Source organism: Centroberyx affinis, unplaced genomic scaffold (genome assembly GCF_046629955.1).
Source record: "Centroberyx affinis isolate AG114_WGS23_722 - 3 ecotype Tasmania unplaced genomic scaffold, CSIRO-AGI_Caff_v1 ptg004552l_1, whole genome shotgun sequence".
Lineage (NCBI taxonomy): Eukaryota > Metazoa > Chordata > Actinopteri > Beryciformes > Berycidae > Centroberyx > Centroberyx affinis.
The window spans coordinates 92,451-112,340 of record NW_027282181.1 but is presented as its reverse complement, the minus strand read 5'-3'; the positions used below and the strand labels follow the sequence as shown (position 1 = coordinate 112,340).

General features: G+C 42.0%; 1 protein-coding gene across 1 annotated transcript in view; it reads left to right on the top strand.

The window, feature by feature from the left end:
* LOC139665374 (uncharacterized) overlaps positions 1-19,890 on the top strand; it is a gene marked incomplete at both ends in the record, with an annotated part of 103,765 nt that overhangs the window by 32,540 nt on the left and 51,335 nt on the right. The window contains 3 exons of the mRNA XM_071544373.1: positions 2,689-2,780; positions 4,740-4,885; positions 19,387-19,638. Of these exons, the coding sequence (XP_071400474.1) occupies positions 2,689-2,780; positions 4,740-4,885; positions 19,387-19,638 (490 nt within the window). The remainder of the gene's footprint in view (positions 1-2,688; positions 2,781-4,739; positions 4,886-19,386; positions 19,639-19,890) is intronic.

The window sequence follows — 19,890 nt, the reverse complement described above, 5'->3', positions numbered from 1 at the left end:
TCATGGCCCTCAGGCTTTTCTCTTTGTGTGTGTGTGTGTGTGTGAGAGAGAGAGAGAAAGAGGCGTGCATGTGTTGCATGCATGTGCAATTGCGTGGTACACGTGTTTGCAGGTACACCCTTAAATATGTTTGTGCATGTACGCAAGTATCTACATATTCATATCTGTTTGTGTGTATGCGTCTGTGTGTGTGTGTGTACTGTGTGTGTGTGTGTGTACTGTGTGTGTGTGTGTGTGCCTGGTCCTAACACGGCTCAGAGCGCGGGGGATAACAAGGAGTTTGTTGTTGGCCTTGGGTGTCTGGAGAGGCTGGAGTTGTGGCAGCTCCAGCGCTCTGAGTTCACGGACGTAGCCCTTAGCTGTCGAAGCTGTCGAAGCTCTCGATGCTGCCTCCGCGCTCATTCTGGTTCCACAACATCTGAGCATCGGCAGCAGGGCCTGGTGGACGTAATGAGTGTGTGTGTGTGTGTGTGTGTGTGTGAGCAAGAGAGAGAGAGGGATGTGGGGGTATCGTCCATGAAACCATCCTAAACCATGGTAGCGCGAGTCTCTGAGTCCATGGTTTTGCGTGTGTGTGTGTGCATGTGTGTGTGTAAAAAAGCAGCTGGCCGTGGGCTGGTTTGCTCTGCCTCAGACTGTCTCTGCAGAAACACACACACACACACACACACACACACACACACACAGACATATTTTATACACATACTAGCAAACTCACAAACAAGGACACCCCCTTTGCTGAGAGTTAATATTATTTGCACAAGTGCACTTCTACCTAGAATCTTACCAGTGAACAAGTATAGTAGCACAGTGTAGTTCAACCTGAATTAAATAGACAGCTTTATATTTGATTGTTGGTTCGGGATGCTTTTAAAAGTTATTAGTGCAGAATAGGGATTTATGTCTGGGTGAATGTGCTCTGAAATGCAACACTGTCAACTTTCAGAAGGCAAGATTGGCTGGCCAAGTTCTGAGTCACATTTTGCATATTTGACACAGCAAGGGTCACTGACCGGGATCGATTCCCCTTCACTTTCGAACCGCGTTTCAATCTTTGACATTTTGTTCATGGCAAACTGGCGTATGGTTCATTTATTTAATACACTGTCAAAGTGAATAAAAAAATATCTTCTCCTCATGTGTATGCATTAAGATATTTATACCCTGTATATCAAGACATTTGATTGATGTGAGTTTCTTGGAAGGTCTACTGTTACACAAGACTGAGTTTCCAGTTATGTAATGACATGAAAATATAGAAAAATAAAACATTTTCATCCTGAGAAGAGAGCAAATATAACCTTATTACCTTGTAACTGTAGGCACTCCAAATGTTTACCAGCAAAAGCGGTGGTAATTAAAAACTACATCTGTGTCAGGATTAAATCTGATTCCAGTCCCCCTTAAAAATAGCAGTGAGCGGAATATTCCTGCCATTAAAGTACATTTTAGCCGTCAGACGGATTTCTGATATGTCGCCTATATTTAAAAGTTATTATTACTGATATATTTAATCCCGCAGCAAGAGGAAAATTATATCATCGCAGAGGTTTCCATATTTATTATATAGATGTGACTGGTTCCACGGGGGAAAAAAAAGTTTCACATAGTGAGATTTTTACATGTATCAAGCTAAGGTTTACTTAATTACAACCTCCAGGCAACGCAGGAACCCTTTTTTAAATTCTGTGAATGTTAATATGCTAAATAATGCAGATCTCCGACTCTTCAAGCATGAGACACACATCTGGCGGCTTACCATTTAAATTACAGCAAAAAAAAAAAGAAAAAAAAGAGGGAGACGGATAGAGAGAGAAAAGAAGAAAAAAGAGGGTGAGGATGAAAAAACACTTCAAAAGTAATTTTCCAAAGGAGAGAAGAATGGAGAAATGTATTACAACCAAATTTAATTTCTTTTTCGATTTTTCATCATTTCTAATTGCATACATTAGAGCGTTTGGGCTGGGAAGGTTCAGCTCTGAGATTGGGGGAGACGGAGATGACTGTGCAGTGGGAGCTTCATAAGTTAACGCTCTCTATTTCTCCTCTGTACAGAGTGAAATCAGCCTTTGTTGCTTTTGCACGTCTCCAGATAGTACACCAAAACATCTTCACTACCTGCCTCAGAGTAGAAAAACAAGACAAAAGCACCACTCCAAGTGTGTTCAGAAATTTAAAGAGTGCTGTATTTGATGTCTTGCTGCAGTGTCAACAACATATATTTTTTCAAACACCGCTTCTTTAATTTTGATCTCCGTTTGTTGTTTTGAAAAAGGAAAAAAAAATAATCTTGACAATCTTCATGCCAACAGCTGATTAACCAAGTTTGTTTCAACAGGGATTCTTTAAGGATTTTCAGCTCAATTTTAAATAGATTTTGCATAATTGAATTAAGACCTGATCATTTTGATTGTTGTAAATGAGTTTCAAATCATTATTTTCATACCATGTATGTACACATATTATTTACTTCACTTCTCATCATTGTTTTTTTTTTTTATAACTACAGTATGTCAGTCCTTCTAACAAGTCAACAGATGATGACTTGTATTTTCTGATATAAATATTAAACACCCTTGATCCTCACTTTCATAGCCAGATGTGGTTTGCAAATGAGAACAAACACAAACCTTTCTCTCTATTTCTTTTTCACACTCACTGCACATTATTTCTCTTCTTGGGATGCAGGGAAGAATTCCTCCTCGGGAGCCATTTCTGGAAACACGGGGGAGAAGAGTGATCCATGCAGGGAGAAAGCAGAGGGTGGAAATCACTACAAGGTAACACAGTGATTTAGGGGGAAGTGTTCCCACCCTTGAAATGAGCACCCTCTCCCCTCTCCCTTCCCCTCCCGCCCCTCTCCGCACCCCTACACACACCTCCCCGGCTTATTATCTGAGATTTGTCAAAATACATTTCACACTAACAGGTATTTTTCAGCCTTCAAAGCCAGTTTTGATCTGCTTGACAAGCCAAAGCAGCTCAAATTCTGTGAAATCAGCAATGCCAGCCAGGCCTCCCTTTTTTTCTCCGAGCCGCTCTAAACACGCCTCTTCCTGTGCTACAGAGGACTTAAGCTAAATTAATCAAAGCCTGCACGTTACCTGCCATACTTTGAAGTGGTAATTGCAGAATTACTCTGTGTGTGCTGATCTGGCATTGCTGCTTCCTGGTCCGCCCCTGCCATTGTGCCTTCGCTGCGGCCTTTTGTTGTTGTGATGTTATTGTTGTGGTAGCTAGCAGTGGAGTGAAGCCTATGAACATCAAGCCTCCTTCTCTCTCTCTCTCTCTCTCACACACACACACACACACACACACACACACGTACACATCCTTCCCTCCTCCCTCTCTCCTCTTTCCCTCCAAGTCTTTATTCTTAGTAACCTCCTTCTACTGATGTACAAGAGGCTCTCCAGACCACCATTAATCAGCGATGACCTGTTAAATGAATGAGTTTGTTGATATGAGGTTTTATTTCTCCGCAGCCTCTATAGACCTTGTTTTTTTCCTTCTTTTCTCGGCCCTATCTTTAAAACCTTGCTAACTCTGTCAAATGTCGTGGTGTGGAACCCAGTTGTCTAATGATTAAGTGGAGTGATCTCCAACCTGCCCCAGCCTGGGAGCGCTAGGGATCAGATTTCAACCCTTCAACCTGCAGTGCAGGCCTAATTAAAATGAATTTTCTCCAGGCGACCACTTTGCCCACAGGGCAGGAATCCAGCTATATACGAAATCCGCTCTTAAGGTATTGCATTAAATTTATTGTGGAGAGACACCGGAGAACATTGCGGTTTATATATCTCCTGCATTTTTTTCTCTCTCCCTTCTTTCCCTCTCCTTTCCACCTTTTTATTGTGATCATCACTCTGGAATCCAAGCTTGCTTTGGCAAAGATTGCACTATGAAAACGGATGGCGCTTTTATGGGGTCCTGCCCATTTACTACTTCCTGGGCCTAGTTTCTCTCCGAGAGAGAGAGAGAGAGAGAGAGAGAGAGATGGAAGAGAGAGAGATGGAAGAGAGAGAGAAAGAGACAGAGAGAGAGAGAGATGGAAGAGAGAGAGAAAGAGACAGAGAGGGAGAGAGAGAGATGGAAGAGAGAGAGAGAGATTGAAGCAACAGAAATGGAGAGAGGTAGAGTGAGAGCTGGAGAGAGGTGGAGAGCGAGAGGTTGGTGGAAGAAAGACGGAGGTTGCTTATTCCAACTGTGGATCTCATTAACATACATCAGTAAGTATTTCACAACTTCGAGCAGAAAAGCACTAAGCCCACCCAAGGGCAACACAGGCAGGGCTGACAGGGCCAGGGAAAGCAAGCCGTTAACATGTTGGCGGCTTAACAAATAATATCTGCTCCCAAGTACCTCGGTGAAATATTTAAAACCCCACTTCCTAACTCCATTTGACTGTGTTTATGACGATGACAGTAAACGACTTGTGTGGAAAAAAAACAAAAAACAGTGCCAGCTGCTCAAATATCCCATATTTAACACCGCCATCACCGAATACACGTTTCCCACATGAACTCAACCCGAATGACGGCGTGCCGTATGCGATTTCGCCGTCATTCTTGTCTCCTGTCAGTTGAAGCGCGGTTGAGATATAGGCGAGGCTCCAAAGTGCCACACACACACTGTCACTGTCACCGTGTGCATCCCCCAAGATAAATTCAGAGGCCTGTTTCCTGCTTTGATTACAAATGACATCCGCGTGTGTTCTCCCCGATTTCTGCTCCTCACAGAAGAAGCCAATCAAGAAGACAAATAGCTGCGGCCCCAGCGTGAGCGGCAGCAGCGCGCCGCCTCAGAAGGCAGACAAACAGGAGATGCAGCCTTCGACGGAGAACCTCTCCACGGAGGAGATGGAGGAGTATACATTCTCCCTACAGTAAGTCTCGCTACTCATTATCCTGCCGCAGCCATGCAACAACTCAAACGTCGGGGAAAAAAACACGTGGGTGACAAGTAGTTTCTGTGCCTCGCAGACAGTGATGGGCACGGCGTCAGCCAGACAGACGTCAACGGGAAAATGTCCCCAGAACACCTCCTGTGCAGTTATAGATAGTCACATATCTTTAAAGGGAATATCCAAACTAAAATGGAGTTTGCATCTGGTGTTCCTAGAATCTTTGGCAGCTCCGTTTTGATTTGTTAACCAGAGCGCTAACGCCCAAAAAAGAAAGAAAAAACCTATTACCCCATTTATGGTGGATGGTTCAATGAGTCAGACCCAGTTACGGAAATTCTGCTCTGCCTATTGGAACGTTTTTTTTGCTTCATACCTGTTAATTCTAGACATAAAGCTCATTTAAATCTAATGGCTCAAATAAGCAGTATGAGTCCACATAGTGAGAGTTCACCTCTCGTGTGTCTCTTGACGACATCACAAGTTTTGTGCTTTTGTTTGTAGCCTGGGGAGAATGGCTCATTTTATGGCTCATATTAGTAAATACTGAACCGTCTAAGATCATGGGAATAACAGGAAATATTTTTCAGGCAGGATTTTCACTGTAAATTTTGCAGTTTGAAGACAAAATATTGACCGTAGTGTCTGTATTTATATTAGGAAGATTTGAGATTATAGCCTGCCTTCTATTGTACTGCACTCTTATCTGATTTGAATATGGCAAGCTCATTTGGTTTGTAGCAATACTGCATATTTAGCCAAACCAAACACTGTTGCTCAAGCCGTGCCAACTATGTCACCATGTGGTTTAGTTGTTTCCTAGTCCTCTGCAATGCAAAATGCCAACAGGAGGTCTGGAAAAAATCGTTTTCCTCTTCATCATGGCTTACAGCATTTGATTTTAATGAGAAAACGGGGAAGTACGGAACATAAACAGAGCAGGAAACGCACAATTTTAAACACCTTGGACAAATGTGTGAAAAAACAAGCCCCACTACTGTATGCCCATGGAGCATTAAAATAGGCTAAAAGCAAAATTGCTTATTTCAACAAAAAAGTCACAGGTATTTGTTTTTTATTTGAACGTCAACTAAATTAAAAGGAGGGGATTACCGTACACACTACTACACTAGGGGGGAGAGAGAAAGAGGGAGAGAGGGAGGGAGTGTATGTGTGCGAGAGAGAGAGAGAGAGAGAGAGAGAGAGAGAGAGAGACGATAGAGAGTGGAAGAGAGAGCAAGCGCTCCCTGGAGATTTAAAAGTACCCATGTTTCCTCATTTCTGGGAGTTGGTAATTTATAGCTGCTGGTCACATATTAAACAAGATCAGAGACTACTCCCTGACATCTTCTGAACATACTGGGGGAATTCAAATGATTACCAGCATATCCTGCCAACAAATGACGACACAGGGACTATCTTGAGGGAGAGCGAATACAAAACGAACATAGAACTCAGGCAGGCTGCACACAAAGGGACACAATTAAATGGTTTTCACGATTATTCATAGTGCCGCTTTTTACCTCAGAGCGGTTGCTGGGTGCCTTAAGATGAGACATTTCTTTCAGTTATAGGTGCGGAGTGCGCCGAGTTGGAGACCCTGGCTATTCCCCGATGCCCTGTGAGGGTGCCGGCGCTATTGATTTCATCTTTACAAGCACACATTACAGTATCTACTGAGCTAACGGCTGCTATTTTCACATCACTTAATCAGAGCATTAGAAAGATATGGTGCCAGTGTTGCCTTTCACAGCGATGTTAAAGACGCCCCCCTTGTCTCCAAGTCATATCCTCGTCCCTCTCTCCCGCTGCGCTGTTTGACTTTCTCTGGGCTCGTCTACATTACCTGAGGACTGAAAGAGACGCAGACGAGAGGGATTGTTTACCGTTTTTTTATTTTATTTGCCGTAATGATGTCATCTGCGTCTCTTCTGGCATTTTGAGGGCTCTGTTTGTATCTGTGTGGGTTTATGTGCATCTGCATGTGTGTGTGTGTGTGTGTGGGTGTATGTGTGTGTGTACCCTTGAGTGTGTGTGTGCGTGTACAGTATGTGTGCGCACACGTGCCTGTGTATACATGCGTATGTATTTATGTGGAATTGAGGATTCATACTGCAGTGATTGAGGGATATTACTGCCATCTATTGAACCACAAGAGACTGAGCTCATTGAGATTTTTATAGGGAGTCCTGACACAAAAAAATCAGATGCTCATGCAATATTGAGGAACACTTAAAAACAGCAGCATTCAGTTACATTCAGTAACGATGCAAAGCAGGAACATAATGAATTTATTTCAGCATGTCAGAGGCAGGCACACTTTAATCACCAGGCACAACAAATGTACAGGAATGTATAGGAATCTGTTTGTGACATGCAGACGCAGCTCAACAGCTTACTGATCTCTACAGTACATAATGATACATATGGAACAGGGATAACACTCACTTTACATACATGCATTAAATATCTACTGTATATACATTGCATGTTATGACTGTAGCTGTGACTCCTAAGTTTCTACTAACTCTTCAACTATGCCAACAGTAAAGTTTACTCGAATACAACTGAAGAAATTTCAATCACACAAGAGGATACACACTGTACTGCACTGTGCTGTATGCATCATCGACAAGACAGTAAAGTTTTCTTCTCTTTTTTTCCACAAGATCATCTACTCATCTATTCAGACCAACCGATAACTCAAAATAAATCTTCTGAGAGTTCTTTAAAGGTATCGAATGCTCTGCCGTCTCCATTATACAGGACTTTCTACATAAATAATGTTTTATATTTGTTTTTGTTCGATGGGGGCAGGATCGGCTGCTCTGCTCTTCTTTCCTGGAGTTAGTGATTATGTTCTCTTCTCATTTTATCCGCTCTCATTTGCATATCAAAAAGTATAAGCTGTTGGTTGCCAACCTCAAACGCACACCCACCAAAAAAAAAAAAAAGAAAAAAAAAAAAAGCCATACATGGAATATGAAATCATAATAACCGTAAACCATAAATTACAATTTCAAAGACAACACAATGCACCTTTGACTGCAAGTATTGACAATTGCAAGTCAATTCTGGGCAAATGAAAAAGACTATGAAAACAAGCCAGAAATGATTCTTTTTTTTTATATATTTTTTTATTTTTTATGAGGAGTTCCTATGCTGCTGCTATCTGTTTGAACATGCATGAAAGACTCTTGCCGACCTCCCAACCTATTTGATGTCTACAAGTGTAGTCTCAACCACCTTTTTTCTCACAGAATAGCACTGAGCAAAATCAAAGCACCTGATTCAATACGGCTGTTGTAATTCGATAGGGCCAATTTACTGCTGCTGGATGGTGCGGCAGCAACTTCTAGTGAAGGTAAACATACTCACACTGCATTAATTCTACACTTCAGAGGGAACTTCAGGCAGTAGTTCACACTAAGTATACTTTGCTTAGTGATATGTTACGTTGTTAACTTGTATTTGAGTTGCACAAACCTCAACACTAGTCACAATTGGAAAAACGTCATTATATTTGAATAGTGAGAAGATTTTTCTTTCATGATATGTAGTCTTTTGGTGCCTATAGGAACAACATTGTACCAAGAAACACCCAAAAACCTTCTTACCTGTAACTTTGACTTACTTTACCAAAGGTGAGGCACCAACACTATTTATAATTTAAATAAATTGTAGCAAGTTGTTTTTCTGCTAGTTGTTTATACCTCATTGCTACTGTTTTTCATTTTCTGTGCATCCACGAGTGTTTATTGTTAATTAGCTTGTGCATTGTGTCTCACCAATGTCACCTATTTTTTTTTCTACTCTGCTTTTGAGGAGAGAAACCTGTTTTAATCAAACTCATTCTCACATAGCAATTAGATCTAATTAGTCCAATTATCAAGATTCTAATTACATTGAAATGTACCCCCTAAATCTCATATCAATTATAGTATGTGTGACTTGTCCTGATCAGGAGACACGAGGCGAGAGACGGAGGAGAAGACAAAGCTGATTGGGAGGTAGAATGGAACAGCACCCTCATCCTCGGGAGGCCGAACGGCTGCCTCCATATGAAACCTTTCATTCCAAAACACAATATAACCATTTGGGGGATAAATGTTACTTGACCTTTATTTCATTTGAAACTATTATTATGAGGCTGTGATTTGAAAAACACTTCAGGTATTTAAATTACATCCCACAGTTTGAGTTCCAGTGCCGTCATTTAGATGAAGAGGAACAATAGATAAAATAGGTTAAAGGTAGAGTTTGACAGCATTCTTGTCCAGACTAGTTCAAAACTATTGCTAAGTCTGGAATAAAGCTGTAATTGTAATTGTGGTGGAAATAATGATCTCTATTCTGTGTTGGAATCAGTCCTAACCTTACACTTTTGGAAGCCTAGGCACACACACACACCCCAGGAAATACACACACACACACACACACACACAAACAAACACAGACATGCACACTGTGTTACTATAGTGGTGTAGCATGGTACTGTAGGTGCACCAGGAAACACACACACACACACACGCACACACAGCCTGTTCTTGTTGTGGAGTCAGAGGGAACACACTGACCTAATTTCCCCCAGTTAGCTCGCCTCGTTGGGGACCAACGTTCCTCTCCACCCGTTCCCCCAACCGAGCCTATCAGAGCGCTCACTATAAGTCTGTGTGTGTGTGTGTGTGTGTGTGTGTGTGTGCGCGCATGTGTCTGTCTGTCTGTCTGTCTGTGAATGTGTCTGTGCTCAAATATAAGAGCAGCAGCAAAATACAGTAATACTATTCTACCCATCTGTCTGGACCTATGGTGCTAATTATAATAGACCATGTGCATAAAACATGTCCATTTGCTGGATTGACACCATTCAAATCCAGCCCACATCACACTGCATCATGTTTTAGAGAGTGAGAGAGAGAGAGAGAGAGAGAGAGGGAGAGAAAGAGAAAGAGAGAGAGAGAGAAAACCACCACCTGAAACAACAGCCATTTTCAGGCCCTCAATCCCATGCATACTGCTGCTCCAAACCACAATGCAGTGCAAGGGTCAATCAATTCTGATGTAACGCTGGTAGGAGAGGTGGGTGGAGGTGGCAGTACTGGTCACCCCTGGGCCTCCCCGGCTTTCCAGGGCTCTTTCCTGTGCTGAGGGGGCAGGAAGGTGTCTGTGTATGTGTGTGTGCGTGTGTGCGAGTGTGTGTGTGCCTGTGCGTGCATGTGTGAAAGAGAGGCCCCTGGCTACTGCGGCCCGAGTGCACATGTTAGGGTTTTGTCTTCCCAGACGTGCCCTGGGTCGCCCTGGATCTCACAGACATACACACGCACACACACACACATACACACACACAATCAACGGACTCCCTGCTTCGTGGAAATCAGAGCTGTCAGCTCCCTGACAGGCTAATGTTGCGATATGATTGGTTAATCTGGGGCGAGGTGGGTGTCAATCAGAGTTGACTGTGGTCCCATTGGTGGTCTCGGTCAGATGAATGTGTTTCCCACAGAAAAGAGAGAGAGAGGGCTAGGCCAGAGGTGATGCTTCCCTCTCTCTCTTCCTTTTTTCATCTGTCATTCGTTCCCCAATCTGACATGAAAGTCTAAAAAAGATGTCAAAAATCAACAAACAACCCCCCTCCACAGTTTAACCCATATGGTTAGTTCCCAAAAAACTGTTTTTGGAACAAGAAATTAAAAGTGGATTGTGATGACTTTTAAAACACAGACACATATTGGCTAATGCACTGTAGTCCAAACACACATCAGTGCTCTGTGCCCTGTGCAAATAAATATGAACTGGTGATTTTCTATTAGGAAAACATCACTGACAGGCAGCTCTTATAATAAACTGACAATTTGTAGCTGTCGATGTTATCAGAATTTGATGCACAGTGCAACATTTGTATATTAATTTTAATGTCATCAGCACCCATTTTAGCCAGCGTTAGTTTTGAGGTAGACCACTTGATTGGCAACTACATAGAGACCACAGATCACTAAAAACTTCCCTTACTTGTTTTGCTAGTTTGGGAGCACGCATATAAAAATGAGTGACACATTTATTAAAAAAACAGACGCACACATACAGCAGGCCCACACCCTTGCCGTTGATTGATTTTATGTTATTTTTCCCAACCTCATCAAAAACACAATTTTTTAACCCTTTCATTTATGTTTGCATGTATGTATGTATGTATGTCTGAAATAGAAGCTCTAATGTAATGTAGAACAACATAGGAAAACACATTTAATGAACATTTCTCAAGATAACAACATTGAGGCAACGTTGCCCAAACAGTTGCTGAGAATATCACAGCATTCAGAATAATTTGATGCAGAAAAAGAACCTGGTTTGCTGTCTTCAGCTCTTCATGTATTCTCTTCAAGTGATTAATTCCCAAGTAGTCCAGAAGATGTGGGAATGCAGTTACACATTTTGTCTAGTAACTGGAAGAAATGGGCACAGTCCAAGACTAGAATGACCCTTTGTTCACATGGAAACAACACATTGACCTGTCCAAAAGAAAAGGCAAACATTTTTTTTCCACTTCTTCCTGCAAAATAAATTCCCTTTTTAGCCGGGGCATGTGTTACCGTAGAAGAGAAGAAGAAGAGAGAGTGATATGTGAGCTAGCGTAGCATGCCAGCATTGCTCTGTGATGTGGGGTAGCATTTCATGTCATGCCATGCAACCTGCCTTGGCATAGAAAGACAGTTTCTCTTGCTGTCCTCCTCTCTTTGTCCATCGCACACTTAATTGTCTCCCCTCTCTCTCTCTCTCTCTCTCTCTCTCGCACGCACGCACGCACACACGCACACACACACACACACACACACACACACACACACACACACACTACACATAGTTAGTCTCTCTTGCTCATAATTATTTCCTCTCTCCCTCTCAGTCTCTCCCACTAATTCTCTCTTTATCTCACTTTCTCTGCCTCTAATTTTCTCTATCTTTCTCTCTCCATCCTTTCCTCATTCCCTCTCTCTCTGTCTCTATCTCTCTGGTGACAATGTCCTGCAGTTATGAGGCAAGGTCAGAGGAGTGAAATCCATTTAAATACTGATGCAACTCTCCCGAGGCCCATACCAGCCTCCGCAGCACTCCTCCCTGTACGCCTCACCCAAATTGATGGATGGATGGATCTCCATAGAACACTTAGTATTAGCTGTCCCCCTCCCGCATTAATCAGTTAAGGTATTACACATTTAGTGGCAACGTGCGCTGTGTGTTTCCTGAAAGGCCCAGAATTTGTGTTGCTTGTGGAAGAGCGGGGAAAAACAACCTGTTCTTAATTGTTAAGGATTGTGGTTGTGGTGGTACTGTGTTTGTGTGTATGGCTGTGTGTAACGAGGGCCTGGGAAGCCCCTATGTATTTGTTGATCCCAGGTGCATCTGCATTCGAAATGTTTCCACCCAAGTTTATGGCGCACCAAGGGACCTGCCATTTCCATGTTTTAATCCCCTCTCGTGCTACGTCAGCCGCTCCATAAAAAAGCCACATGTTGCACAGCAGTGAAACGGCTACCTCACGTATACATGCAAACTCTTCCAAGTTGGATGAAGAAGCCAAAACACTCTGTTGCGGAAGAGATGCGTTTGGCTGTGTGCAGCACACACAGAACTGGAACGGATAGAAGGGGTACCCCTCGTCAAATCGATGTTCTTTAATGGTCAGTTGGCCAGTAGACTTCAGGGAGCTGCCATAGAACTAAGAATAGTGAATGAATAGCCTGTAAAGAAGGCTAAAGTATGATTCACTGCCATGTCAAAGGCGTCACTGAAGCATGAAGTTGTAGCATTTCAACTTTGGGTTTGTGAGAAAGTGCCCTTTGTCCTCGTTCTCATCATATCGGAAGAAGCAGAAGAAAGGGGGGACAGCTTGTTGCTACAACTTGTTGGAACACCCACATCCTAAATTATTGGCATTTATGAATTTAAACTCAACCATAAACAAACTGCAGCAGATATTGCTTGCTTTTCCCAAGTTGAGCTGATTGTTATAGGGTGAAGATAACTGATAATTTAGATTTTTATTACCTTGGATTGCCGACATCGGTGGATTTGTTGCCATGTTTGCCACCCGTGTTGACACACTTCTGCAATCCATAATGCCGAGTTGGAGATATCAGAGCCTACATAAGATTTCCCACATATCCTACTTGTAATTACCACCATATGAACATTTGTTTCCAGTTTCTACCTCTTATTTACGGTAAATCTGATAAGATGTCAAGGCCACATTTCTATCAGCTCTTAATTGTATGGCAGCCCCTTCCACTGCTGCCAGTTTATCAATAGCACAGAGCAATTGTGGCCTTTGTCGTGGCCTTGGTCTGTTTGCCTGCATGTAAGAACGTTCCTCGCATTGTAAAGAGGAGCAGCCAACTATTAGTCAAACGAGAGCTCCTAATTAAGTGGAACATATTTTTTTTCAGTGCTTTTGATTATGTTCGAGAGGCTCAGCTCTCCTCCACTCCCCGTCAGCTGCAAATAATTCTGATAATTTGCCGGTGCATCGTTATACTATTGTAATTATATGATGATGTACTCCAATTCTACAGCTGAGTCACCATTCCATAATTCTCTTTTTTACTACACCCCGAATACTTACCACTGTGCTCCCATTTTCTCAATGAAACTCATTTATGTGTATTCTCGCTTTGCCAGGGTCTCTGTAAAAAACAGAGCAGCTTATAAAGCCCCAAAACGGTAAGGTAATTGTTCTTGGGGAAAAAAAAAAAAGAGAGAGAGAGAGAAAGAGAGAGTCGGAGGCAAATTTGAGTTTATTTTTGTTTTTTGGGTGTGTTTTTTTTTTTTTTTTTTGCAAAACAAATAAAACTTCTCATAAGATGATATCAAAATGACTCAATTATCTGAAAGCCTCGCAGGCATTTGGTGCTGCTGTATTCCCCTTTCTTAACGCACACCATTCAAGGTGTTTTGGAAAATGATACCAGTTCAGGAACCAATGATTATCATTTAATACATCTTGTGGGAGCGGGTGTATTTGTGATTTCCACTTTGTGAGGTTTCATAGCTTCCTGCCTCATATTCGCCCCACCTGTGCAAAGCGCTTCCAATTTGCCAATCATTGCGCAAGCTTGTGTGCGTCTGTTTAAATGCTGAATAGGCAGTTCCAGCTTACTGTTTATACAGTGGGAACAGCCGTAGCATTTGTACATGATGTCAACTTATCAGATCGGCATACAGGCATACTGTACATTTGTTCGTGTCTATGCAACTCACAGATGTGCGCACACAACGCATACACAAAGTACTCATATTTCATGTATCTGTAAATGTATGCAAATATATGCACCCACACACACACACATGCACACACACACACGTTGCACAAAAAGCTCCATGTTTTGGAGTCAATGTACTGAGCTGGAAATGTAGGTTTATGTGCTGTGACACATACACACACACACACACACACACACACACACATACACACACACACATATAGACACAGGGCGACTTAGGGATCCTTACATAGAGTGAGCGTGACTCTAGATGATGAAAATGTTGTCTTTGGTTAATTGTGAGCAGCATTGTAAAGGTCAGTCTGTGTGTGTGTGTGTGTGTGTGTGTATGTGTGCGTGTGTGTGTGTGCATGTGTGCATGTGTGTGTGTGTGTTACAGTACAGCTGGTGATTCTAGGCAGTGGTTCTCATCATCTCATCTTGGGAGGTTCTTGTGACCTCCCAAAATAAAGGGATGAGATAATTTTCACTTTTTATGGATTGATAGCTATAATTATGCTACTGAAATGGAAACAGTAATTCATTACATACTTACGGACATACTCACGTATGAGTAGCATGTTACCACCCAGCATTGCAGATCAACATTTGACACTGAGAACATTAACTGAACTTCTGGTCTTTTAAAAAGGAAGAACTTGGGAAGAGATTTCTGTACTGTGTGTTGTTAGAGTCAGAAAAAAGGGAAGGAGACTGAATTCTGGGGGGATTTTACTTTACTTTGAAGATATTTTGCTTCTAAACTTTAGATATTTGGTTTGGTTTTGGGTTACAGACTCTAAATTAGTCCTGAAAAATAAGTTCCTTTTTCAATACAAGTTAGTCTTGGACGTGGCCTTTTGTTTTAATGTTTATCTGAGAAACCCACAGTCAGTTGTACACAAGTTGTACACAAAGTTTTAGTTTTATACACATCCAAACCCCAAATTATAGCTGAGAAAGCAATTGGTTGTGTTCCCCATAGAGGACAGATGACAGATATTGTCACAAGCCAAAACAAATGCATTATCAGCGTTCCTTTAGAAATGAAATGTAAACAAAGACATGGTATCTTCAGTCCTATCTCTTGACACCTAAGATAATCACACTTCCATAATCAGCACAACGCTCGTGCATCCGGGCCACTAAGAAACAATCACATTATCTGTCAATCTTCTAAGTCTATTTTCACACTGTAACTTTGCTTTTTTCCCGTTTCCCCAACAGCAAACCGTTCTTCGAATATGTGAAAAAAAAAGATGTGCAGTTTTAGTGCATTTACAAACAATGCCGTTGGCCCAAATAAAAAAGTGACAGAAAATAACTTAATCCTTCAAAATAAAGGGATAAGTCCAATACTTTAAGTGGCCTTAGACTAGAGGCTTTAACCCAAAGGGGCTGGGGGAGAGGGATTGTAAGGGTTACCTTCACTCTCCCCGGCCCTGCAGCCTTCACACCATAAATCTGCTATTTAAAAGCTAACACCCCACTATCTCCCTCTCTCCCCCCCCTCCATCCCTCCATCCCTCCCTCTCTCATTACCCACGCCATCTTAAAGGTTTAATACTTGTCTCTACTTGCTACTCACTTTTGTGCTATTTTTAAGAGCACAGCTCCCAGTTGTTGTCATGGCATACAACATTAAGGGACACAGCCTGGGAAAACCGGTATAGGAGATGGTGCTTGCTGAAATGCTTGACAGATATACGGTAGTTAAATCTGCCTGTGATTTACAGGCCTTGGCACACTCTGGCAAGGTTTACAGAGGATGATGAGTCCTTTTGCGATGTGCTTTGATGACATGGGAATGAACAACAAATATATCAAAACTAAGATAATGAGGGAACAGCTTCTGGCCCAGATTTCATAGAATCACATAAAGTACAATGAAAACATAGTATTATGTGCCAATGCATGCCTGTTGGAATGGTTAGTTTCATCTCCAGGCCGCTATGCCACATGCTATCAGTCGTTCGGGGGACAAGCTGTGATATTGGAATGAAACATCCTTCTTTCCTACAAGATAAAAAGCCCACACCACCACCGCCTGCCTTTGCCTCTTTTTTTCCGTATTGTACTTTTGTAATTGGAGGTGCCATAATGAAATCAATTCAATGGTGATAACAGATTTCACATCATGTTACCCGTTTCCTTTGGAAGAGGCCGCCACGTGAAGACAGCTAAAAATATTCCTCTTTCATGCATCATCAATATCTTCATTATATGAAAGATGGGCGTCAGGTTGTATTTGCGGTTTTCGCTTAATGCCACTTGACAGGGTAGCATCTTGCCTGTGTCTGTGACACATTGCTTTTTTGTCTACTGTGTAATTCCACTTTTGCAGACATGCGGAAAGCAGTTTTATAGCGCACAGTGAAGCAAGTCGTGATAAAGCTTAGCAGAATGGAACTGTCTTTGTCAAAATCATAATAGAGAGGCAGAAACACACATTTGCTCAAACATTATCTTCTGGCTTTCTGTTCATATTATATTTTAAAATACTGTATAAACAAACAACTAGAAATTGAAATTGCACACTTTTCAACATCATGTCATACATTCACAGCAGAACTTTTGGTATGTGTAGCAGAGGCCTGAATATCTCCTATATATTTGTTTTGGCAGCATCTGAATCTTTAAGGTCTCAAGTAGTGTTTCACCGCTCCTTGTAGCCATTCATTCAAAAGAGTAAGTATTGTGATATTGATTTTAAATTTATTTTTATTGCCAGTGTCATTGTTTAATATGGAGGCCAATGCAGACCCATTATCAAAAGCTGACAGTCTGTTTTTTTGCCACATACTAATCTTTTAATGTGAAATCTTTAGTAGACTATGAATAACACAACAGTAAAAACAGCTTTAGCTCACTGCCTGAATACTGATTTAAAGATTGACTGATTGACTGACTTTATTTGAGAATTCAAGGATAAACAACATGCAGTGTATTACTTCTCACTATTCAACACAATATCACACATTATCCTGATTGTATCTCACTTATTCCTTTATAGAAATGTCTATTTGTTTGCAACAGAACACTTGGAATACATAGCAGGTTATAATCTCAACCACAGAGCTGACCAGTAACTGATTTTCCATCATGTGACAGATGTTTATCCTCTCTGCCCCAGTTTATTTCAGCCAAGCTATGAATATTTATCTCCAGCCCAAACTGTTGACTGAGCATTTTCTGAATGAATCCCAGTTCTCCCACGTGTGCTGTACGCCACGCCGCTGCTCCTGTGTGCAGCCGCCAAGGCACCCGATAACTTCAAATAATTTAACACTTCAGAGAGTGCGCCCACCTCAGGAACAGCGAAAGATGATCACTTTAGTTTTACTGCAGCTCAGGATAATGCAAGTGCACCTGTGTGACTATTATTCGTTTGTCTGCAACAAAACAAGCGGGGGAAGAAAACGCACTGCTGCATTTTAATGTAAATCTAGCCTAATCATTTGGAGAGGAGAAAAAACAAAAAAAAAACAATTGATTCTTTTTTTCTCTTTTCGTCTTTAGGCAGTGTATGCAAACCATTTTCCCTAGGTACACACTACAAAGTGAATTCCAACTGTGCTCTGGGACACAGTGGCGAGACGCAGGGATGTCCACAGGCAAAGGCCTTAAGTCACACTCTGTGATGCTAGCCACAGTGGATACACCTATATTAGTCTAATTGCTATCAACCCGACAAAGGGGTCATCTGTGTTTGTGTGTGTGTGTTGGCATGTGGAGTAAATAATATGCACATATGCATATCTTTGCATTTTGCAAGTGCACACACAAATTTTCTACTTGTAAACAAAATTATAGAGTGCTGTATGTGTTGTGAGTTACATCAATGCATGTGTTATATATCATGTGTGTTGGAACAGATGCACTGCTATGGGGGATCAATAATGAAGATTCTTGCTTATAAGTATTTTTTTCATGCCAGACCGTTTCTAAGCCAATGCCCGCTCTAACCAGTCCTTTCATTTCCTTTCCTTTCCTTTCCTTTCCTTTCCTTTCCTTTCCTTTCCTTTCCTTTCCTTTCCTTTCCTTTCCTCTCCTCTCCTCTCCTCTCCTCTCCTCTCCTCTCCTCTCCTCTCCTCTCCCCTCCTCTGCTCCATCTGTGCCCTCTATATGAAAGGGAATAGTTGAACAGGCCTGACAAGGGCTGCAGAGAGGAGGCAGAGGTGCTGAGGGAAGCTGAGCACTGCTGGAAGGGATTTTATCTGTTTGTGTGTGTGTGTGTGTGTGTGTGTGTGTGTGTGTGTGTGTGTGAGCACATTTGTGTGTGTCCCTGTGCATGTGTGAATGTGTGTGTTCATTCTCATACTATATCTGCCCACCTATATACATATATAGCATATGTGCATCCCCTGATACTAAAAATGCTCTCTAATGCTCGTTACTGATACCATACATCATGAAGGGTTTTATTCCCAAACTTTATATATCCATCCAAAAAAGTGCTGCCTGATGAATTTCAGGTAGCGCTTTTTTGGATGGATTTGAAAAAACATAAATGATTCTATCCTCAAAACAATTAATTATTTTATAATCAAATGTCTCAAGATGACCTCTAACTTCAATACTAACCCAAAATGTGCTTAGCTTTCGTGCCAGCTGTCAATATGTTTTTTTTTTTTCTTTTTTTTAACAGTGGATATGTCATTGTAGGTGTGCATGTGTTTTTCCATGCACCTGTTTCTATATGTAATGTACTACAGAGCAAAGTGTTTACAAAACTGTCCTACAAAGGAATGGCTTGGTCAAGATGCGGGACATCAGGTCTTGTGTTGTGTGCTGTTTCACCTTTGAACAACCTTGTTTGAGGGTCTGCTTAATTATATATATACCTACTTATAATTAGTGTCCTGCAAACATCTTAAACAATCTCCACTGACACTGTCACCCACATGTGTAGAAAACATTTCGTCACCCTGGGTCCAAGCCAAATAACTGAAAATGTAATGTAAGATATAAAAAATGAATGGAAATCTGCAGCAAAAACATCTGTTCTGGGACATTTTGGAGTTTAAGGAGGACACTGTGAGTATAGGTCGTATGTGTAGGTTAGTCAACCACATATCTGTGTTAGTCTATAAGTCCATCACTACCAAACAGAACCAATGCCTCAGAATGAACCCACTCTTTCCCTTGGTATCGCCCTAACTTGTCTTGTCTGTCTGACTGCATGCATCTACTGTCTTCTTCTGTGTTTGCACCGTCTCAAAACAGACCGTCACTGAGCGGCCCCGGCTCCTGCCCCCACCGCCTGTCCGACCGAGCTCGCTTGGCTTTCCGCATGCTGCCGTCCGAGCTGGGCCTGCCGTTGCCGCGGCAACAACAGCGGCGTAGTAGCTGGCGTAGCTCCGTTCGGCAGCTCGGCCTCATTATGCTGCTGCTGGCTTTGATGTGGTTTGTGAGGCTCTACCTGCATTACTGCAGCCAGTGGCTCTACCTCCAGGCCATGGCAGTTCCTGTCAACAAGTGAGTGTGCTTCCTTTGATATCCCCCTGCACGCATGCACACAGACACACACACATACACATATATATATGCGCACAGGGAGGGTGTGTGCACATGATACACATGCACACACAGAGAAAATAACTTTATAGACACACATAGAATGCACATGCACACAGATTGCCAACACACATGCCCTGACATGGAGTGCAGATACATACATGGATTGCAGTGCGGACACACAATCACACATACAAAGTGCAGATACACACA